This window comes from Pongo abelii, chromosome 10, assembly GCF_028885655.2.
Source record: "Pongo abelii isolate AG06213 chromosome 10, NHGRI_mPonAbe1-v2.0_pri, whole genome shotgun sequence".
NCBI classification, from domain to species: domain Eukaryota; kingdom Metazoa; phylum Chordata; class Mammalia; order Primates; family Hominidae; genus Pongo; species Pongo abelii.
In genome coordinates this window covers 102,753,357-102,776,967 of record NC_071995.2, presented here as the reverse complement: position 1 = coordinate 102,776,967, position 23,611 = coordinate 102,753,357, and the positions used below count along the sequence as shown (strand labels likewise).

Genomic DNA, 23,611 nt, shown 5'->3' with positions numbered 1-23,611 from the left:
AGAGACGGGGTTTCGCCATGTTGGTCAGGCTGGTCTCGAACTCCTGACCTCAGGTGATCGGCCTGCCTCGGACTTCCAAAGTGCTGGGATAACTTTTTTTTTTTTTTTTTTTAAGGGCTTTCTATGTATACATGATCGCAAACAACCCTGAGAAGCAGACATTTGGCCAAGATCACAAGCCAGTAAGAATGGGAGCTGGAATTCAAGTCAGGTTGTCTGATGACAGTGGCATTGCTACTTACTCCTCTTGTCACAATTTGGGGCTTTCATTTGTCCTTTCTTCCATACTTGCCGCAGAAATGTTTAAATACTCTGAGAAACAGTAGGAACTCTATAAATAAAAGATCTCTGTATTTTTACATAATCAAAGCTGGAGAGTTTAATGTGGTGCAGGCCACTCGGTTAGTGGAAGCAGAGGGCACGCCATCCCCAGCTCCAGTTGCAGTGAGTGGTGTTGGATTACCCACCTCTGGGATGGTCACTGCTAAGCGAAGCTGGACCGGGGACTGCAGTTTGAGAAAGACAGCGAAGGAGCTTGGCTGCACAGAGGCAAGAACGGGCCACGGATTCTTGCAGCCAAAATGTCATCTGGTTGGGAAAAGCCGCTTGTCAATCTGCAGCTACTAGAGGGGTGGGGGTGGGTGGAAAATGCAGCATCTTAAGTTCAAGATTCAGGGTGAAGGCTGGCTAGACTTAGCAGGGGTCTGCATCTTTAGATGAAATGTGAAAAACACCCAAGCTCAGGGACCAAATGACAGGGAGCGCTGTGCATGCGGCGACGCTAACAGGGACCCCAGGAAAGAAAACACGAGGCACTGAAGGCGCTCCAGGAGGTCCCCGCCGTTCAGACCCTCCCGGTGGCCTGGGCGCGTCGTCCTAGGGGGCGGCTTCTGTCCTTGGTTTCCCCTTCTTAAAAATCCAGGCGCAGGCAGGCTGAGCTCGGGCGGCTGAGACACCTCCACGTGGCGGGGGAAGGGGTGACAAAGGGAGGGAGGCCCAAGAGATCCCGCTTCGCACAGGCCCTGGTCAGCACCGGGAAGGAGGCCCGCCTAGACCCGAACAGCGCGCCCCGGCAAGGCCCTGGAAGACCTCGCGCCTAGAGGAGCAGCATCGGGAGCGGCGCGGCGGCCTCACAGGAGAGCGGGGCGGGGCCGGGGGCGGGGCGGGGCGGGGAGGGGCGGGGCCGCGGCTGGCGGGCGCGCGGGCGGCGCGGAGGGAGGGTGTCGCGCCGAGGGAAGCGGCCCGCGGCGGAGGGAGGGGAGGCCGAGTCCTGGAAGCGGAGCTCCGCGCTGGGACTGGTTCCTTCGCAGCCATTTTCTGTCCAACCAAACAGCCGATTGGAGACGGGAGCCAACCAGGGCTGCATTGGAGGTTTGTGTCTCGCTTCGGCCAATGATCGCTCCTAAACCGACTCCACTTTAGCTCGAATGAAATGTCCGTCTCCTCCCGGCGCCGTCCCCGCCGCCAACGCCGCCGCGGCCGGGGGCACTCGCCTCCCGCCCTCCCGCGCGGGCCAGGACCGGGGCCGGGGCCCGCGCCTGCGAGGCCGCTCCCGCAGAGGGCCGGGCCGTGGAGCGGGCGCGGGGCCGCGGCGCGGCTCTTTGTGCGCCGGGCTGAGGAGCGGCGGGACGCGGGCCAGGCCGCCTCCCGCCCGCCGCCGTTGAGCTCCGGGCCCGGGGCCGAGGAGGGGCCGCGGGGCTGCGTCGGGGCCCCGCTCTCGACGGCGTCCCGGGCCGGCTCCATTTTGTGCGGGGAGCCGGCCGAGGGGCGGGAGACGCGGCCCGGGCCCTGGCCCCGTAGCCCCGGCCGCGGCGCGAGTCCCCGGGGGCGTCCCCCTCCCGCCCGCGGGGCTGTGGCGGGGCCCGGCGCTTTGTCTACCCGCACATCCCGGGGGCCGCGCGGCGGGTGGGAGGCAGGCGTTGGGCGCGGGGCCGGGGCGGCCGGGCGAGTCAGGGGATGCGCTCTGGGGGTGGCCTCCTGGCACTCGCAGGGCTGACAGGTCGCCCTGACCGGGCCGTGGGGCCGGGGCCACCCAGGCACCTGCGTGGGGAGGAAGGCATGGCTTTAGCTTCCCCGCAGCCTGGTTTGCGCGTAAAGAATGCAGCCATCTGGCGGCTTGCGGTCCCTGGACTTGCCCCGAAGGTGGGAAGGAAGCCCTTCGGATTGGACTAAGGTTTTAATCATTAGTGGTGGGAGGCGGGAGGATATGCAGGGCCTTAAGGAACGGTAGTCTTAGAGAACAAAGAATTACAGAGCACCCACAAATCGTAATCTCGCCCAAAGCACTGTAACAGGATAATTTAAACAAGGTTAGGTAGCCTACGACCTTTAAAAAAAAAATGGCATCCCAACTAACCCGCATGGACCCCATAGTTCCGTGGTTCGTGCCAAAAATCACTGGGGTGGTTTCATCTCTCTTAGTGTGGAAACTAATCAGCAACATAAAGTGATGAAAGCAAACGGATCAATATCAGTGGCACTAATCAGTGGGGGTTTTATTTGTAAAGTATTGAAAGTTTAACCAAAATTCCTTAAAAGGCAAATTATTCCTTCCCTGCATTGCTCTTGTATCTTAATTTAAGGATTACTGTATATTGATGCAAAACTCTGGTTGTTGATGCCAAAGAATGGAGGGTGGAGGAAGGGACTACTGCTTTTCTTGGATACAAATTTGCATTTCTTAAAACATTAAACAGATGTATGCATTCCCTTGAGCTTTTACATATAGCAACCTGCCCTTAAGAAAATATATACCATATGAGGTGACAGTGTTTTTCTTTAATGTACTGAGTCTAAATATATACTGAATCAACTATTTGGGTGAGTGAATGTGGTGTGGTGTGACTCCCTTGCCCACACCCCCCTCCCCCATTCCAAGCAAAATACATAAATATAGCTCCCATGTTTTAAGTGTTCTGAGGGCTTATTTTTTCAAAGACACCCTTTAAAAAATAACATTTCTCGTTACAAGGAAGGACTTTGCTGAGCAGTTTTGGGGTTAGAAGATACTATTAATATTTGAAAAGAAATTATAAATTACTTTTAATATTATAGCAAACGTCAAGCAGTCTTTGCTGCCTGGACCCTTTTAGTGGCATTAAAAACTTTCAATTCAGTAGCTACAGTTTTTTCTGCTATTTGCTAGATTTCATGCTTGGATGCATATCAGTATATCTTCTCCCTTTAAAATTAACACTGAAAGGATGTGTTTTTGTTTTGGCATCCTACCCCTCCCCCATTTAATTGTTTCCTTTAAGAGAATGGAGCAAACGAGAAATGAAACTTGTAACACTGCAGTTGATACTAATTTATTCAGCTATTTATGCCTTACAGTGAGACTGAAGTGCTATTTCGATGCAATTTTAGTCAAAAATGGTGGTGCTTCAAAATTATAAATAAGGGTCTTGATTGTGTTGCTTTTTTGATATCTTCTCAGTGCAGAATGTATCTTCATTACAGTATAATCTGAGATTCTTAATTGAAAAGCATTATATTCTCAGATAATTTTTTCCTCTTCTTGAGCTATAAAATGCCTAAATGTTACTCTGAAACATTTAAGAAAACCATCACCAAAAAATTAAGTTGATAAGGGGTGTGTTCGCATCTTGGGTGCTAATGTTTTAAGTAATTTAGATGTATAATTTTTGGTCTCTTGCATATTATAATTTGGTCCCTATTTGGTGTATTGTAATGAATGTTTATGATGAATATGGCTAAATTCAGGGTTATGTTGGAAAAGCCATTTTCTCCTTTCTCCATGGAATTAACTTGTTTTTAAGTTCTCCAAAATCTTTCAAGTCAACAAACATTTATTGGATGCCTTTTTATACTATTTTATACCATGTACTCCATTGATTAAGAATAGTAGTCAAAATTATACAAGCTCTCTTTAATTTTATGAGAAAAAAAGCCTATAAGTGATACATTTGATATATTTTTACTACTGAAAGATGTTAGGTCCTAATAGATGTTTATCTTTTAGGTTGAGATCACAAATATTAGACACCTTTTTAGATAGGTGTTCTTCAGCATCACTGACAACACGGTTCTGACAGTATTTCATGACAGTAAGTATATTTTACCATTTTGGTTGTTAATTAGATTTGAATAGTAATTGGCTGGAAATAAAATTGTAACCAATTTATACTGGAGGTGCCTGGTAGAATGAATGCATTTCAAGTCTAGACAGACAGTACCTCTGCTCATTCCTGTTGCTTCCTTATTTTCAGCTTCTTGCATATATTATTTCCCATGGGTCCCTAAGTGCCGTTGAGGCTACAGGGTAGCCTGTCTCAGCGGTAAAGGGGCTGTCTGTTTAGCCAATTAATTGAATACTTAGGGGACAGTTATGCCCAGAATGGAAAATGCTAACTCTTAAGTGCAGTAGATGTGGGAAGAAGAGAGGCATGGTGAACCTGGGTACTTGGGAATGTCACAGAGGGATCCCGCACTTGAACTGAGCCTTGAAATAGAGGGTGGGAGTGGATTGGTGAAGGGTGTCACCAAAAGCAAAAGCCTGATGGCAGGATGGGCAACTTAAGTTTAGGGGATTGGGAGTAGAGGTGCATGGTCCAGGGTAGATCTCAAAGGATAATGCAGGAAAGAGAAAGCACTTGGCCCCTCTGGATATTTAATTCTGGATGTGCTACTGTATCTGTAACCTCGGGTGTGTTACAGCTTCTTTGAGCTGTGGTTGCTTCACTCCTAAAATGAAAGAAATGCACTCAGTGATCCCTAAATAAAGCACATTCTAGCACAAAGATTTTTATTAACCATGAAGATAGGGAAGAGTAGGAAACAGGTTTGGTTAGGTTAAATGTGCGATCTGTCATGTGAAGTCATGAAAATGAGGTTTGGATTTGACACAGGAAGCCTTTAGGAACCTTTGAGAATAGGTTCAAGAGTATAGAACTGGTGTTGTGGTGAGATTAGTCTTATAACAATATGTTATAATCCAGTGGAAATAGGAAAGGGAAAGCATATCTAGGAGACATTTTTAAAGAGGTAATAGATGAGGTAGAGCTTGAAGGAGATGGAAGAACCTAAGATGATGCTGGTATATTTGGCTGGGCAGAGTGAAGGGCTGGTATTCTTCTTAGTAGAATTACAATAGTGGAAAGGGAAACCTCCCTCCTTGCCCCTTGCAGGGGATGGGGCAAGGTGAGTTTCATTTCCCAGTATCTTAAACTTGCAGTGATGGGATATTAGACATGCCCTACAGGCATGGGTTGCTTGAATAGCAAGCAGGATATTGGTTGTAGATTTGGCATTTAAGAGCGTAGAAGTGATACTTAGTGAGTTCACTAAGAAAATAAGGGAAGAAAGAGAAGGATAACCTTGGGTGAAACAATTAGGGGGTGGGGAGGAAAGAATGTTGCTTTGGAAATCAGAGTAGGAGAGAATTCCAAGCATAAATGTGTGGTGAGCAGTAGCCAGCACTACAAAGAACAGTCAAGCAGGATGAGGACGAGATCACTGGCAGCTTTTAAGAGTGGTTTCATTCTGGGTTGGGGTTAAAAAGTACATGTTCAGGAGTTTAAATAGGAATGAAGAGGTGTCTTAACAACTGTCAGGGCAAGAATGGTAGCTAGGCAAGGGTATGGGGCAGAATTAAGATTTTATATATCTCTGTGTACTTCTGTGTGCTTAATGAGGGAGACTAAGCATGTTTAAGGAAGAGTGAAGGAGCTGGTAAGGAGGATTGAAGATACATTAGAGAAGAGGAATCTTTGTATTATTTCTTATCCTCAGATAGATAAAAGGAATGTAATCCAGAAAATAGGTAAACGGGTAAATTAAGAGAGAGAAGAATCTCGGCCTGGAAGAATAATGAGAACCGTATTTGAGGGGGCAATACTAAGATTACATTTGTCGAATTCTTAACTATGTATCTTGCACTTTGCTAAGTGCTTTTTATACAATAGCTTCCTCATAGCAACATCACTTTAAAAATGGGGAAGCTGAAAACACAAAGAGAGCTCATAAATGGGGAGCCAAGCTTCAAACCCATGAAATCGGTCCTAAGAGCCAGTGCTCCTCACTGTCGTCCAGGGTGTGCTTCTTAACCATCTCACAAACACCATCCTGGTTTGAGAAGCTAATTTCAATGTTTTCAGTGTATAATCAGTAGCCTTAGAATGTAAAGGGGACAAATTAAAGAAGTAGGTGTAAAGACTGTATGAAAAACTACCAGGCAGGAATGCTGTAGAGAGTAGTTGGCATCTGAGGCCCTGGATTTCAGTCCCATTTACTGTGTCACCTCAGGCGAATCATTAGCCTCGTATACCTCAGTTTTCTCACCTGCGTCACAGGCTTGTAAACATTGCATGAGAAATTTAGAAAGTGTTCAATAAATGTAAACATTAAAGAGGGCAGTATTTGTTTGTGGAACAAATTATTAGCATAGTTTAAATATGGCTACATCAAAAAAAATAAAGATTTATTAGCTTAGCCCACTACCTGTTTATTTCAAATAATATTTTCAAGAATAATTCTGTCAATTCAACTAAATAATGAGAATAGTCATTAAAATGAATTTATTGGGATTTAACCACTCTTTGTCCATATTTATCAGTTCCCTTGGGTCTAACGATTCATCATTGTCCCCTTGTCATTATCCTACATGCTGTGCTCTTCCAGCCTCATTACCTGGATGAAATCCAACACTTTCGCTTTTGTATTCTCATATCAGGCCTTTCAAGTGTCACACTGGACATACTGGCACCACTGTAAATTCACGGTCATTAGCTTCAGCTAGGCTTACACTGTCCAGCACTCCCCTCCCTTTCCTTTCCCATTCTCTGCGGTGACAGCTGTCTGTCTCTCCAGCTGCAAGAATCCCAGCATTATCCTTGATCTTCCTGTATCTCTATCAGTCAGTCACCAAGTCACCTACTAAAAAGCTGTCTAGTTCTGCTTCTCTTGATCTCCAGCGCTCTCGCCCAGACCTGATGCTAAAATGATCATTATCTTGTCTGAAGTCATGCCCTGACTGCAGCATTATAGTCCTCACTAGTCTTCTGTGCCTATTTGTGCTCCCCTCCAGGTCAGTTTCTGTACTGAACTGTAGCCAGAGGGATTTTTTTTTTTTTAATGTGATTTGTGCTCTTCTGCTTAAAACTCTTTGATTTCCTCTTGTCCACAGGACACTGCTTGATCTAGCCCCTCTTTAGCTCCTTCCAATCCACCAGTACTGTATTTCTTGGTTTTCTCTGCCTGGAACATTTGTTTCCCACCTTTCTTTTTGCCTGACTGATTTCTATTCATCTGTCAGTCTCATTTTCAATGTCATTTCCTAAGATAGCCTTTCTTGACCCCTCAGACTAGTGAGGTCCCTTTTGGAGTAAACTCACATAGCACATAACAAAACATCTTTGTTTTTCTTCGTACTTGGCACTAGCAATTACTTAATTATTTGTAATTATTTTAATAGCTATATATACCACTTACTGAGTATGCCCATTGTACTATGCTGTCTTTACATGGATTAGCTCCTAACCTGTACAGAAGCCCTGGGAGGTTAAGTCTTGTTCTCATCCAGCTTGTTCAAGGTCTCATGGTAAGTGGCAGGGAATTCAAACTAGGTGATTCGATTCCAGAGCCTGTGTCCTGGAAGGACTAATAGGCTCTGTTCTCTACCCCTTCATCCTGCCTCCCAGGTTATGTAACATTTGTCCTGCAAGCTGAGGACAGAGACCTTGTCTGTTGTTGACAGCTACGTGACCAGCACATAGCATGGACCTGGTAAATACTAAGCGCTCACTCAGTAAATATTTGTTGGCTGGCTTACTGATAATCTACAGTCTGTTTTATAAATTTTTATAGGATGTTTTAGACCTAGAAAAAACCTTTGGGATGCATCTAGCAAGTTTTTTTCCATCATTATAGGCAAATGGCTGGCATATTCTAAGCATCAAAGATTAGGTTGACTTATTGAGTGAAAGGTACTAAGTGCCATAGAGCTTTAAAGAACAGAACATTTGTTTTTGAATTGCAGAAAGGATAAATCAGAAAGATTAAAGGAGGATAGAGAACACTGGGATTAAAGTCTGGGGCAGGATTTTAATGGTAGAAAGATAGAGGAAAGGAAGACAGAAGGTGTGAAATGATAGAAAGCTAAAACTTGCGGAACCGAAGACACATACAGTTAAGCAGATGATGTGCGGCTTCTCTTCAAAGGAGGGAGGATGAGATCGAATGTCTATGGGGTACACTACGTGCCAAACACTGTCTTTAGCAGCTTTCTAGTCTTTATTTAATTCTGACAACTCTAGGAAATACTTTTATCTTCACTTTTAGAAGACTGAGGTTTAGAGAGGCTAATGCTGTTAGTCCAAATGATAATCTTGTTGCTAATTCCAGTGCATGACAAGATAATATGATTTAAACTTTTTTCCTTTAATACTTTTGTTTGTGTTATATTTCTAAATTAATTCATCTCCCAGATCCGCTTGGTTATTTGAACAGTGTCTTGCTCATAGCCAATTTTAAAAGGCTTACTGTATCATGTAAACACTCATTCAGGAAAGAATTTCTGTTATTCTTCCCAACCCACCGCCTGCCCTCCCCACCCCCAACCAAAGTTTGTTTCCAATTGTAGGTTCTGAAACAACCACTTTGGTCCTGTCTCCTGCACCTCGATCTTCCTTAGGTTATTGTAAAAGCTAGTCAACTCACAGGTATCATAACTGACCATTCTTTCATGGCTGTAAAAAAATCCATCATGTCTATTGAAGGATACTCTCCTAGTACGTTAGCATTTTACGATCAAAATAGCAGTTGATTTTCGAGCACTGTTTCACATTTATTTGTGTTAGTTTAAGATGGGGAGGGTGGTATTGTTATTTACATTTTATATGGAAATACATTTAATTGGCAGGGATGCTTATTTTCAGGGTATCAGTAGGAGAGTCAGAATCAGGTCACTGACTTTGTTGTTTACTTCTTAGAGGCTACTAAAAAGTATCAAATAGGTATCCTATGTTCACAGATTACTAAAGGTCTGTAAATTCTATTTTCTACCCCCTTATAACAACTATATAAATTATAGAAATGTGTCTCTATCTACAGTTATATTAGGCATCACAGTCAACAGATGCATGAAAGAAATGCCATGTTATTGAAGACCTGGAAACTAGCCCAGTATTTTAATATTAAATAAAAATTCAACAGAGATGGAGAAGACGTGTTATACAAGGACTAAAATTTTGCAATTAATAACATTAAGTTTATACTGGGTCCTGGGCCTTAATGAAGGGTCAAATTTCTCTTCTTTGTTCAGCCTGAAAGTATATATGAATTACACTTGATTTTTGCTATACTTTTTATTCAGATAATGCATTTAACATTTTTTCAGTCACAGATATTTTATTTTGAGTAGTAGTATTTGCAAAACAGAAAGCCTTCTAGGATCTGCCATGTTGGTGAAATTGAATGGAGCCAGTTCAGGGCTTATGATTTACTTTTTTCCAGACTTTCCCTCTTGGAATTCTTTTAGCTCTCAGCAAAATTAATTAAGCAGGCTTTTTTTTTTAAATAGGAATTTTAACTCTTATTCTTGTCTGTGCAGGTAATTTTCCTATCTTTATACATAGATCTTCCTGACCCCTCCTCCTGACCCCACTCTGTCACTGAGGCTGGAATGCAGTGGTGTGATCACAGCTCACTGCAGCCTCAACCTCCTAGGCTCAAGTGATCTTCCCACCTCAGCCTCTCAAGTAGTTAGGACTACAGGCACATGCCACAATGCCTGGCTAATTTTTTAATTTCTATTTTTTTAGAGACAGGGTCTCACTGTGTTGCCCAGGCTGATCTTGAACTTCTGGGCCCAAGTGATCCTCCCACCTCAGCTTCCCAAAGTGCTGGGATTACAGGCATGAGCCACACCTGGCCCTGATTTGGCAGGGGGAGAGAAAATTAACCTTTGACTAGAATCAGGAGTTTATGGGTTCATTCAAAACATGGCTGTAATTTTGGCTTGCCTGGGTACAGAATTGTGCAGAGAATCCACATGCTTCTTATACCAAGTAACAGTTTGAACAGAGACATTGTCTATTTTGGAACTTCTATGAGAAAGCAGAGAAAGTTTGCAGCAGGAGCAAAAGGAAAATCAGGGTTTAGCAGGAGAGCTGGAGGTGATGGATACAGGTAAATTCCAGTTGATGACTTAAGCTGATTTTTTTTTTAAGAGACAGGTTCTCACTACATTGACCAGGCTGGTCTGGAACTCTTGAGCTCAGGCAGTCCTCCTGCCTCAGCTTCTGAGCACCTGGGGCTACAGGCGCATGACACTGTGTACAGCTTTACTAAGCTGATCATCATTCCAGGGATAAATTAGGTTGTAAGTCAGGGTTGCCTGTGGTACTATATTTGAAGATTATGCACTTAAAAAGAAAGAGGCATATGCTTTAGATTCATTTCCTTGTCGCTATTGGCCTTATGCTTATCACTTATGGAAGATGGATAGGGAAATCTTGAATCGTGGACAAATTGTGGGAAAGTTTCCAAATCAAGAAATATAGGCTGGTTGCGGTGGCCGATGCCTGTAATCTCACCATTTTGGGAAGCTGAGGTAGGCGGGTTGCTTGAGCCCAGGAGTTCCAGACCAGCCTGGGCAACATAGCAAAACCCTGTCTCTACTAAAAATACAAAAAAATTGGCCAGGCGTGGTGGTGCATGCCTGTAGTCCAACTACTCAGGAGGCTGAGGTGGGAGGATTGCTTCAGCCTGGGAGGTGGATTCTGCAGTGAGCTGTGATCACGCCACCACACTCCAGCCTGGGCCACAGAGTAAGACCCTGTCTCAAAAAAATAATTAATTTTTAAAAAAAGAAATATAAATTCTCTTTTAGTAAGCTTAAGGCTATGAAAAGTATAATTGACCCATCATCCTGTGACAGTTTATAAGTGTTGAATCTGTTACATTTGTTAGTACTTTGAAAAGTATTGAAAAACTGTTTTTCTCCTCATAGATGGATGGTGACAGTTCTACAACAGATGCTTCTCAACTAGGAATCTCTGCAGACTATATTGGAGGAAGTCATTATGTTATACAGCCTCATGATGGTAAGCAAGCCACAATTAGAACCAAATTCACAAGTTGAAGCAAGTTAGAAAGTGGACATTTCATTAATATGGTGTTCTAGGTTACTTTTGTCTTTATAGGAAATTTACAATCTTGTGTTACGGTTCAATGAGAAAGTCTAAAAAGGCGTACCATGCTATTTTTATTAGAAATAGTCTTCAAAAGAACGAGTCCTTGAAAAGACTTTTACTATAAAAATACACCTTGTCTAAAATCTGTACAGTTTCTTTTAAAATTTGTTATTGACTTCCTGTTAAAATGTTAAATGAGAAATTTATAATCAATTGATAGGGTAACTAAAATAATTATTTAGAGGGTGAGTTAAATTTCTAGCTATTATATTTCTTGCACTTATGATTTATTTTTGGTTTTCATTCAATATTAACTTTGAACTATGTCAGGTATTAGAATGGTAGTGTTAGCTCAGTATGGTGCTCACGCCTATAATCCCAGCAGTTTGGGAGGGCAAGGTGGGCAGATCACTTGAGCTCAGGAGTTCGAGACCAGCCTGGGCAACATGGTGAAACCCTACCTCTACAAAAAAATTAAAAAATTAGCTGGGCTTGGTGGCATGTACCTGTAGTCCCAGCTACTTAGGGGGCTGGGGGCTGAGGTGGGAGGATCGCTTGAATCTGGGAGGTAGAGGCTTCAGTGAGCCATGTTTGCACCACTGCACACTCCAGCCTGGGTGACAAAGTGAGACCCTGTCTCCAAAAAAAAAAAAAAAAAAAAGAAAGGCAGTGTTATGTTGGCTTATCAGAAATAATTTACTTTTGTGGCATTTTGGTTTGTAAAAAAAAAAATTTATTTTTTATTTTTTTTGAGATGAGTCTGGCTCTGTCACCCAGGCTGGAGTGCAGTGGCACAATCTTGGCTCACTGTAACCTCCGCCTCCTGGGTTCAAGTGATTCTCCTGCCTCAGCCTGCCCATTAGCTGAGATCACAGGCGCCCACCACCACGCCCAGCTAATTTTTTTTTAGTAGAGACAGGGTTTCGCTATGTTGGTCAGGCTGGTCTTGAACTCGTGACCTCAGATGATCTGCCTGCTTCGGCCTCCCAAAATGCTGGGATTATAGTCATGAGCCACCACAGCTGGCCTGATATGTAAAATTTTTAAAAATTGAGATATATTTTTAGAAGAAACTTGCCAGAGGGATTAATTTCATCCTGAGACAGATATTCAAATAAATTAATTCTGATAACATCACTTTAAACACATAAAAACATAAATTGAATCAACTTAAGTGCCTTGCCTACTTAGTACATATGAAGAGTGGGCAGTTTACTTACAGGATACTGCATTTAGTCATAAAAGGATGTTATTGGTACTGTGCAAGCTTCAGTTATAGCTAAATTTATATAATTTGAAAAGTCACTTTTTGTATGAACAGTTGGATCACTGCTATAGCTTTGTTCAAAAACTAGTTACATTAGTAATCCAACTGGATCAGTAATATTCAAGTCCAGTTTTTCCATTCTTTATAGAATTTTATATAAACTTTATACAGACAAGACAACTTTATATCAACTTTAAAAGTTTTATATAGACTTTTACATAAATGAGTTTATATAAACTTGGGTTTGGAGAAACATACAACCTCTTAATCTAGCAATATTGAAGGAGCCATAGGTTACGGTCTGTAAGTTTTATAGCTAAGTCATGTAATAAATATTTATGAGTACCTACTCTGTGGAAGGTGCTGTACCAAGCTGTAGGAAACACAAAGCTGATTCGTGACATTAAGTAGCAAAAATCTAATAGGAGAAATGAGGAATAATAAAAATTCTAAAAATGTGTAAGAGAAAAGGCATAGAGAAGCACTTATATTTTATGAAAGAAAAGATCATTTTTGAAGGTGCTATGGAGATGTTATTTGAGATTTTTGGAGAATGGGCAAGTAGGATTTTAGCAGGTATATTTGAGGATAAAAAGTGTTCTAGGCAGTGAGTCTGAAATTAATTTAAAAAGTTCAGTTCTGGCTCTGTAAAAATTGTGAAGAGACTTGCTATCCTAATCCCTAAATAATGGTTAAGAGGTGAACCAGAATGATTTTATTCTGAATCACTTTGGTAGTTTTTTCTATCTTGAAATAGAAATAATAAGAAGCTTTAAACCTAAATATTTTTATTTCTTTAGATACTGAGGACAGCATGAATGATCATGAAGACACAAATGGTTCAAAAGAAAGTTTCAGAGAACAAGATATATATCTTCCAATAGCAAACGTGGCTAGGATAATGAAAAATGCCATACCTCAAACGGGAAAGGTAACGTAGAGGAGAAATTTAACTAGGTTTTTTCAAGGGAAATACGAAACTTCATGAATTCATAGGTCATGGGTACAGTTAGCTGTTGATTTCAATCATTCAGGCTTTCAGCAAATCAAATATTTCTTTCATGTCTACATACACAGTTACTGAACAGTGTCCCATTTTCAATTCTGTCATGTCCCTAAATGTTCTCCTCTCTCCCACTTATTGGAGGCAGATAAAATAGAATTTAGACTGTTTTTTTTTTTTTTGCGGGGGGGACAGAGTTTCACTCTTGTTGCCCAGGCTGGAGTGCAATGGTACAATCTCCGCTCACTGCAGCCTCCACCTCCCAGGTTCAAGCGATTCTCCTGCCTCAGCCTCCCGAGTAGCTAGGATTACAGGCATGCACCACCACGCCCTGGCTAATTTTGTATTTTTAGTAGAAATGGGGTTTCTCCATGTTGGTCAGGCTGGTCTTGAACTCTTGACCTCAGGTGATCCACCCACCTCGGCCTACCAAAGTGCTGGGATTATAGACATGAGCCACCGTGCCTGGCCCGACTGTTTTAAAAAATAGGTGCGTTGTCAGAACTATCAGGTTTGGGTGTATGAAGCTGTAAGTTTTTCTTTTTTTTTTTTTTTTTGAGATGGAGTTTCGCTCTTGTTGCCCAGGCTGGAGTGCAATGGTGTGATCTCGGCTCATCGCAACCTCCACCTCCTGGGTTCAAGCAATTCTCCTGCCTCGGCCTCCCCTGGTAGCTGGGATTACAAGCATGAGCCACTGTGCCCGGCCTGAAGCTGTAACTTCTATAATGTTGCAGCAAATTTAGGTCATATTGGTCTGATATAGGTGTAATAAGAATTTTCCAAAACAAATCCTGGTATTTGGAAACAGCTATTTTTACATAATTATAGATACTAAGATACATTTAAACTGATAATGTTTTTTTTTTCTTAAGTAGTTTTGTCTTCTTAGAACTTTTAAAACTCATTGTCACTGCTCATCGCTTGGTCTGAATTAAAATTCACACGTTTTATGTCATTTACTATTGGTAATTTTTCTGTCATTTTATAGTTTAAAAAGACTTATGGAAGTAATAAAGCTTACAAATAAATATGCTATTAAAATATATCACTAAGCCTAGAACTTACAGTTTGAGAATTTTGTCCTTATGTTTTAAGGAAAAAAAAGCACAAATGCTGATTATTGCTTACATAGGCTATGTATGACCGGTTATGCCGCTGGTCAGTACCGTAGCCACAAGCCACGTGCTCAGGAGCACCTGAAATGTGGCTGGTCTGAATGGAGATGTGCTGTAAATTTAAAACACCAGATTTTGAAGACTTAGTATAAAGAAAAAGAATTAAAATTTCTCATTTAAAAATTGATTCTATGTTTAAATTAAATGGTAATAATTTGGGTATATTGGGTTAAATTAAATATATTAAAATTAATTTTATTTTTTTTTGATATGGCTACTAGAGAATCTAAACTTATATATGTGGCTCACATTATATTATCTTGCTTGACTGCATTTATGCAGTTCTTGTTTACTTTCTCCAGTATGGAAAATAGGCATGGCGGTGAAAGACAGTGTGTTTCAGCAGGGATTTTGAGTGGTATTGCTGTTACAAGTGGCTTTGCAATTGCTTGATTAGTCCATTGGAGTTTCATTTTTAGACCCCAGACCCTTAAGGGAAAAATTGTTTTTATAATGAAGTGGCAGATGTGTGCTTCTTTAGGCAGGCTTTTTAGTAAATTCAAAACCTGTATCTGACACTGTGTATCCCAAATAATAAAAAAGTCAAAGTCACTGTATGTTATTATTTCTCTCTTTTCCAAGCCTTATGTGAATTCAGTTTTTTAGTTCCTGTTTTGCTTTTTGTTTTCTGGTGTCTTTATTCATGGAAATGCTAGGGCGGAGAAGTGGTACCTAAGTCGCCCACAAAATATGCATGGTGGAATGGAGTTTCCAGGGGCACAGAGTTAGTAAGTTTTCATCCTCTGTGGGGTGGTAGGAACATCCAGTGATTGCCGTTTTATATCTTTTTTAAAAATTTTTAATTTTTTTTTTGAGACGGAGTCTCGCTCTTTTTGCCCAGGCTGGAGTACAATGGCTCAATCTCGGCTCACTGCAACCTCTGCCTCCTGGGTTCAAGCAATTCTCCTGCCTCATCCTCCTGAGTAGCAGCAATTACAGGCACCTGCCACCATGCCCAGCTAATTTTTTGTACTGTTAGTAGAGATAGGGTTTCGCCATGTTGGCCAGGCTGGTCTTGAACTCCCGACCTCAGGTGATCCGCCCGCCTCAGCCTCCCAAAGTGCTGGGATTACAGGCGTTAGTCACCCTGCCCGGCACTCTTTTACATCTAAATTAGATTTGTTTTCTGTAAATAGTTGTCAAGGCTTCTCTCACTTGTATTTGAGTTTTTATTCTGACTCTGAGGTGTGGACTTTTGATAGCACACATTGTGTTAATGTTATAACATATATTTAAGAGATTAAATAGTCACAAAGTGGATGTGTTCTTCTGAATAGGCTTTCATTTTTGTAGGTTGTTAGGAAGGTGATGGTTATAGTTTCTGTAATTTACCTATGATTTTCTCTTCAGATTGCAAAAGATGCCAAAGAATGTGTTCAAGAATGTGTAAGTGAGTTCATCAGTTTTATAACATCTGAAGCAAGTGAAAGGTGCCATCAAGAGAAACGGAAAACAATCAATGGAGAAGATATTCTCTTTGCTATGTCTACTTTAGGCTTTGACAGTTATGTGGAACCTCTGAAATTATACCTTCAGAAATTCAGAGAGGTAAATAAAATGTCTCCCATTGTGCTTTTTTTTTTTCTTCTTTTTTTTTTTTGAGATGGAATATCGCTGTGTTGCCCGGCTCACTGCAACCTCTGCCTCAAGGGTTCAAGCAACTCCCCTGCCTCAGTCTCCTGAGTAGCTGGGATTACAGGCACGCACCACCATACCTGGCTAAGTTTTGTATTTTTGGTAGAGACGGGTTTTCACCATGTTGGCCAGGCTGGTCTCAAACTCCTGACCTCAGGTGATCCACCCACCTTGGCCTCCCAAAGTGCTGGGATTACAGGTGTGAGCCACCATGCCCGGCCCCCATTGTGCTTTTAAGAAAATAAGAGACATTATTTATTTTAACTTTGTAAATGTATTACTTGTTTTAAAAATTCATTTTGTAGTAAATTATGTAACATTTCTCAGAAGTATTTAATTGCTTATATCAGCAGTCCTCAACATTTTTGGCACCAGGGACCTGTTTTGCGGAAAGCAATTTTTCCACGCTCTGGGGTCGGGGGAGGGGTGCGAGGGGCAGATGGCTTCAGGATGAAACTGTTCCACCTCAGATCATCAGGCATTAGTTAGATTCTCATAAGGAACACACAGCCAAGATCCCTTGCATGCGCAGTTCACAATAGGGTTCGAGCGCCTATGAGAATCTGACATGGCTGCTGATCTGACTGAAGGCAGAGCTCAGGTGGTACTGCTGGATTACCAGACCCTCACCTCCTGCTGTGTGGCCGGGTTCTTAACAGGCCACGGACCCTCATCAGTCTGCAGCCTGGGGATTGGGGATCACTGACTTATATTACAGTACTTAAATAGAAAGTCCTTTCTTTTTCCCTTTGTTTATTACTAACTATAGCATAGTTATATAATGATTTAAGGGCACAGACATTGTATTCAGACTACCGGGAGGCTGAATCCCAGCTCTGCCACATGCACATTTTGTGGCCTTGGACAGATTATTTAATTACTTTAGGCCTTGGTTTCCTCATCTGTACAATGAGGCTAATAGTACCTATATCATAGAATTATTGATGGGACTAAATAAATAATGTTCAGTGCCCATTAATGTTCCTTCTTGCTGCTATTGTTAATTTAAAAGAAGTAGCATTAAAAGTAGTAAGGTTGGAGTCTTTTAGATAATAAAAAGAGGAAGGTATAATCGTATGTCTTTCTTATTGATTGAATTCTTCTATACTTCTTAGGTTTATCTTTGCCTGTAGGAATGGATTTTGTGAAAAGCAATTGAGTTCAGCATATTTATTTCTACATGCCAGCTTAGGTGTCAGATTCACATTACTTTCAAAATATATTCTTAATATCTTTAGTGTTTGAATCCCATTAAATTAGTGATATTTGCATGGAATAATTGAAGTAGGAAAAGAATGTGTAAATTCCTGACAGTATTTTTACAGATCTTCAGTATCATAGGAACCTAGAGGTATTTGGCCAAATTAATTTAGGAATTTTTAACTCTCAGCTTGCTACAGTACTGCCCAGTTGGCTGAGAGACATATATATACTTAAGTGATCACTTGGATCATTTGTAGATTTATAAGCTCAATATTGGTGGTATTTTGCAGACTTCTTCATCTGTAAGTAGAGTTCTCTTACCCCTTTGATATTGTGTGGAATTAGAATAATTTATTTTTATCTGTGAATACTTTGCTTTCTAGGTCATTACTAACTCTGTCTTGTTAATGATTACAGCTTATATTAAAAGTTAGCCTTTTGAAAGCCTTCTTCATATGTAATTAACCAGAAGTGTTAACAAATACTGTGCTTAGAGTTTGTAATAATAGAAGCTCCTAATTTTAGGCAATAAGTAAGCATTCGCATTTGGAAGACAATTTCATTTGAATATCAGTGACTTTTTTTTTTCCTTCCTCAGGCTATGAAAGGAGAAAAGGGAATTGGTGGAGCAGTCACAGCTACAGATGGACTAAGTGAAGAGCTTACAGAGGAGGCATTTAGTAAGCATTGTTATAATACAAGTCTTGTAGATTGTTAGCGATGATTCATACTGAGTGTCTAATGGTATTTTTGGAATGTCATCACTGAGTATTTTGACAAAGCATTATTTTAAATAGTTCTTATCAGTTCATGCCCTTTTATTTGAAGTCAGTGAGTGATAAGTGTAGAAAAGTTTAATTCTGCAGACATTATAACCTTTCACTGATAGTTCTGACTGAGTTCCGTAGCCCCTAGTTTTTGGTGAAGATTCATATGAGATAGGAATATTAAGGAAATGTAGTTTGTAATATAAAATCTTATGATTTAAATAAATTTGAACTCAGTTTTCTTTTTTTTTAAATTGAGTATCATATTGTCATATTGGTGAAATAAAAGGGCTATGTTGAGTAAATTTCTCATTATATATATTTCTCATATGTAAACTATATGCTGCTCAGTTATATGTTGCTCCCAGCCAAACCTCATGGTGTAGTGTAGTTTAATCATGAATCAGAAACTTCATCCAGTCTACAGATTTGTACACATGGGCAGTTAGCTAAGGTACATGTTAGAGATAGGAAAATTGAAAAACGCAATATAAAATAATGTGGTTTTTAGGGAACATTTTTTAAAATGGAAAATTGGAGGATTTATTATTTTTTCCAAGACTACATCATTGGTACAGGGCAGAATTGTAATGAGACATTAATGGTACAACCTTAAGATACAACCCAAGAAAGTAGATATAGTTCTTTTCCCTCTTTAACTAATTTTTTTTTCTTTTAGCTAACCAGTTACCAGCTGGCTTAATAACCACAGACGGTCAACAACAAAATGTTATGGTTTACACAACATCATATCAACAGGTACAGTCCTTTGTATTTTAAATGCTTAAAAAATTTGATTGTATCGGCAGGGCCCCATGGCTCATGCCTGTAATCCCAGCACCTTGGGAGGCTGAGGTGGGCAGATCACCTGAGGTCAGGAGTTCAAGACCAGCCTGGCCAACATGGTGAAACCCTGTCTCTACTAAAAGTACAAAAATTAGCCGGGCGTTGTGGTGGGTACCTGTAATCTCCGCTACTTGGAGGCTGAGGCAGGAGAATCGCTCGAACCCCGGAGGTGGAGGTTGCAGTGAGCTGAGATCACACCATTGCACTCCAGCCTGGGCAACAGAGTGAGACTCTGTCTCAAAAAAAAAATTTTTTTTTGATTATATCTATTGATATAGTTAATTTCAACATGTTATTAAGGACCTGATAAAGAAGGTTATTAAAATTGTGTTTTCTCAATATAGATAACAGTATATAGTGTTCTCTTAATAGTTAAAAATAAGCATATGTTCATATTTGCATAGGAGATTTCTAGAAAGATATACAAGAAATGGGAATTAGACTTACTTGTTATTGTCTTTTTATTCAATGAATTTTTATAATATGCATATGGTGCTTTTAATCTCCTTTTCTTTAATTCTGCTCAATTTAAATTTTCTAATCTTAGATTTCTGGTGTTCAACAAATTCAGTTTTCATGATCTGAAGAAATGATGGAATGGGGAGTGTAGAGAAATGAGAGTCTGTATGATTCTGGAACAGAGACATCAGAAGGAAAGACTGGTGAAAAGATGTATCTTTGTATATTAATAGCTGTAATGTAGCTTCCTGATGCTTGACTAATTGAGGTGTTAATTCTGACTCGAGAATCTTTTTCATGAATGATTTTAAAGAAAAATTTGGATTTTAAAGGTATTAAAATATTTTTGTTTTGTACGAGAGTTTGTTGCTCTGTATGACTCCTGTATGCATTGTATATTGCAATTTATTACTGTCAGAGATTTGTAGACAGTTTCTTATTTTCATATTGAATCATGTTACTTTTGTAATTCAAGTAAGCAGCTGGGTTAATTCATGATGTTTGCCCTTTTAATAAAATATAAGGGTAGAGTTCATTTTGAATGCAAGTTGCCTTTATTATAAATTTGAGTTTGTCTTGGTTATACCTTGCATGATAACCTAGCTAGATTTCTAGCATTTGCTGTATTTATTAAAATTATTATTTTTTTGGTAAAACATTAATAGTTTAAGCAGCATCATTTAAAAAAAAATGTAATTGAATAAGTGTGAATGCAGAAGCAAATATTGTCTGCCCTGTTAAACTTGGTGCCCATTAACAGTGTTTACACTGTTCATCGTGCCTGTTAATGTAGTTTTAGTTATTGGAGCTTTTTTAAGACTAGATTTGGTTTTGAGTTACATTTTTAAGAATGTGGGAATACATTTAAGTTTAATGTAGTCCTAGTGCTCTTGAAATGGTGCCCCTTTCATTTGGTACATAATTTTTTTTCAAATCATATCTTCAAGTACTATAGTATCCTCTTACAGAAGAGGAGTTTTATAGTCTGATGGTAAATGTCTTCATTTTACCTTTTTAATTGAAATGTCAAGTTTCCTGTTACACTATGGAAACCAAGAAACATCAGACATCATTGCGTGTACAGACCTTTTGCATGGGTGAGTGAATGAAATGGAGAACAGAGTGAGTGCTGTGAACGGTGTGAAATAGAAGCCACCAACTTCTAGTATGCTGTCTTCATCTCTGCAATAAACTAAACGTAGATAATGTAACTTTGTATAATTTAGTAGTATGTACTTGGATTGTTTCTTTTTGAAAAGTGAGGATTTGTATTTTCTCATCTATTCTTTTTGGTGTTAATTAACTTGAGGGATTTTTTTTTAAGTTTTTAATATCAAAAATTGCTATTGTATAGTTTGCCTAAAAGGAAGTTGGAGTGAATATCATCTTTGAAGGACACTCAAATTTATAAGGTAGAAGCAATTTCCCAGATATAGGCTGAACAGAAACATTTACTTTGCCAGAAGCAGCCTTTAGGTGTATATTTGGGCTAATCAGAGGTTAATAATGTCCTCATCTCCTACTCTCCATTTAAAAAACAAACTTCATTATAGTAAATTCAAATAGGAAAAAATGGGGGAGTAGTTAAGCAAAATCAACAATCATCCTACTATGTTGAAAGAACCAATGTTAATATTTTGATAAATATCATTTGTCCTTTTACTTTGCTAAATATGTATATTTTTATAAAAATGGGCTCATATTGTGCATACTGTTTTGTAACCTGCTTTTTTCACTTAACAATATATTGGGAACATCTTTTCCAGGTCATGCATAGTCTTCTGCATCATTTTTATTGGTTTATTATTCTGTTGTATGACTCAATCATAATTTATTTAATCTTCTCTTGGATATTTTGACTATTTACATCCTTTCACAGTTATAAACAGCACTTCACTGAATCCCATGTACATCCATGACTGTTTTCTTAAATTCTTAGAATTGCTGGGTTACCAAATATGCAAATTTTTAAGGCTTTTGATACTTCGTTGTATTTTTGAGATATTTTCCACTTGATCCAAGCAGTGTGTCACTATATAACTGATAAAAGCACTTGGTCTTTGATTATCAGGTGCTGTCTCTAAAATTATTTTAAAGATTAATATTTGTTCAGGTAGAGAATGAAGATAAAAAAGGAATTTGAAGCCAGGTATGGGGTGTCTCACGCCTATAATCCCAGCACTTTGGGAGGCCAAGGCAGGCAGATCACTTTGAGGTCAGGAGTTTGAGACCAGCCTGGCCAACATGGAGAACCCCCCGTCTCTACAAAAAATACAAAAATTAGCAGGGTGTGGTGGTGCACACCTGTAGTCCCAACTACTCTGGTGGCTGAGGCATTATCCCTTGAACCTGGGAGGCAGAGCCTAAAGTGAGCTGAGATCACGCCACTGCACTCTAGCCTGGGTGACACAGCAAGACTGTCTCAAAAAAAAAACCAGGAATTTGAGTAAATTTTAAATTATTATATACTACAGCAAATTTCCAAACTTCATAATTTGCTAGTAGTGCTAACTAAAATTTTACACCAGGTAAAATCAGGTCACCTTTTTTTTGTATTGACTTCATTGTTGTTGGGGACTTCATACTCTGATGGGAAAGAAAATGGACATTCTGCATGTGTCAGGTGCATAATATCCTAATTTATGCTTCTCAGAGCTGGGGTCTGTGTCTTCTTTGGCCCATGTTGCATTTAACTGAATGTCATGTTTTCTCCTCTGGAACTTCTTATGTATGCAAGCTCCCATGTTAACCTATCATAAAAATGTTTTTTATAATTTTGTAAACATTGCTTTCTTGAGTATCTAAGAGGAGAAATGGGTTTCCGTGAGTGAGTTCCAGGTAGAAGAAGGGGACTTAGGTAGCTTCTGTCTTAGATAGCTTCTATTTATCCCCTCACTACCTCGCTCTAATGGACATGCTTTAAAATCCTCTTGAGTCCAGTGAGGATTGTTTTTTAAATGCTGCCTTCCTAATGTCACATACTTTGATATGACAGTGTTTGAAGCTATTTGTATTTTTTTCCCCTTCTACACTGTATTATGTGTGCAGTGTTTTCCTTTCTTCAAAACCATGCCTCATTGCCTGTTTTCTGGGTTGCCTTAGTGAGTTAAAGGAGTACCAATTAACTTTAATAATTCTAATTGAATATAGTTATGAGGGCTCAATTAAAAGGACTTCTACAGCAGTAGAAATTAGGCATGAAAAGTGGAAAGAATAGTTTCTCCCATTTGCTAAGAATGAAATCTTGCAATGCAAGATTTTTAAAAAATATTTTCTCTTAAGGAAAGTTGTTATTTTATCAACAATATAAACAAGACAATGTTTGTTGCTTTATGTGATAAAATACACTTTAAGTCATTCAAATAATAATTAGGCAGCTTCTTAGAGGGCTTCAAAATAAAAGTGATACTGGGTAAAATCTATTTTACTAGTCTATTTTAAATGTATTTTTTGGTTTCCCTGAATTAGGCAGCTGATAAATTAATTTACATAAGTTAATAATTTGTATATATTGACCTTAAACTCCTATTAAGTCATATAATGTGCTTGTGAGTAAAAAATGGAACTCTAACTTTGTTTTTTAAGGAACTATACTACACTGCCTGAAAAATATTCAGTTTTAATTTATGTTTTCTTTTAGAGCTAGAAATGTTACTTCACCAAGTTTAGCTCTCTCTTGACTGGGGAGCTCGTCACCCCTGATCTCGTCTAGGCTCCTTATGCCAAGTTCTTTGCCTCCCCCACCCACCTGCCATGACCTTAAACACATAGACTTCCCTCTGCCTAGCTAAGCCCCACTCATTCTTCAGGTCTAAACTTCATCAGAAAAGGTCCTCAAACATTTGTAAAACCTTTGTACTAATCACCAAATACAGAAAACAGGACCACCCAAAACTGAGATGTGTAATACAGCCTTTTATACTGGCTGCTGTACGGCCCCTTAGAAATTTGTTTCAAGACTGCTGCTTTTTGTACCTGATTTTAAGGATTTGTGAAACCATAAGGCAGAATCCCTTCAAATCTTGGGCCACAGATGGCACTGGCATGGATTCATTTCTCTGGCTTCTGGCCACTGTCTTTAAAGAGAGACACTTGCCTAATAG

General features: G+C 39.8%; 1 protein-coding gene across 6 annotated transcripts; it reads left to right on the top strand.

Moving 5' to 3' along the window:
- The first annotated feature begins 1,203 nt into the window (after window positions 1–1,203).
- Window positions 1,204–21,278, top strand: NFYB (nuclear transcription factor Y subunit beta). Of its 6 annotated transcripts, none has more exons than XM_024257232.3 (9): window positions 1,233–1,371; window positions 3,983–4,067; window positions 7,659–7,743; window positions 10,970–11,063; window positions 13,221–13,351; window positions 15,949–16,146; window positions 18,035–18,116; window positions 18,883–18,962; window positions 19,597–21,278. In XM_024257232.3, exons 3-9 carry the CDS (start codon window positions 7,735–7,737, stop codon window positions 19,627–19,629), a joined length of 627 nt encoding a protein of 208 aa, XP_024113000.1. In that variant the 5' UTR covers window positions 1,233–1,371; window positions 3,983–4,067; window positions 7,659–7,734; the 3' UTR covers window positions 19,630–21,278. The 6 variants fall into 6 exon arrangements, with proteins under 6 accessions (XP_024113002.1, XP_024113000.1, XP_024113003.1 ...); XM_024257233.3 differs by lacking the exon at window positions 1,233–1,371 and adding an exon at window positions 1,892–2,142; XM_054528169.2 differs by lacking the exon at window positions 1,233–1,371 and adding an exon at window positions 1,892–2,173.
- Window positions 21,279–23,611: the final 2,333 nt, after the last annotated feature.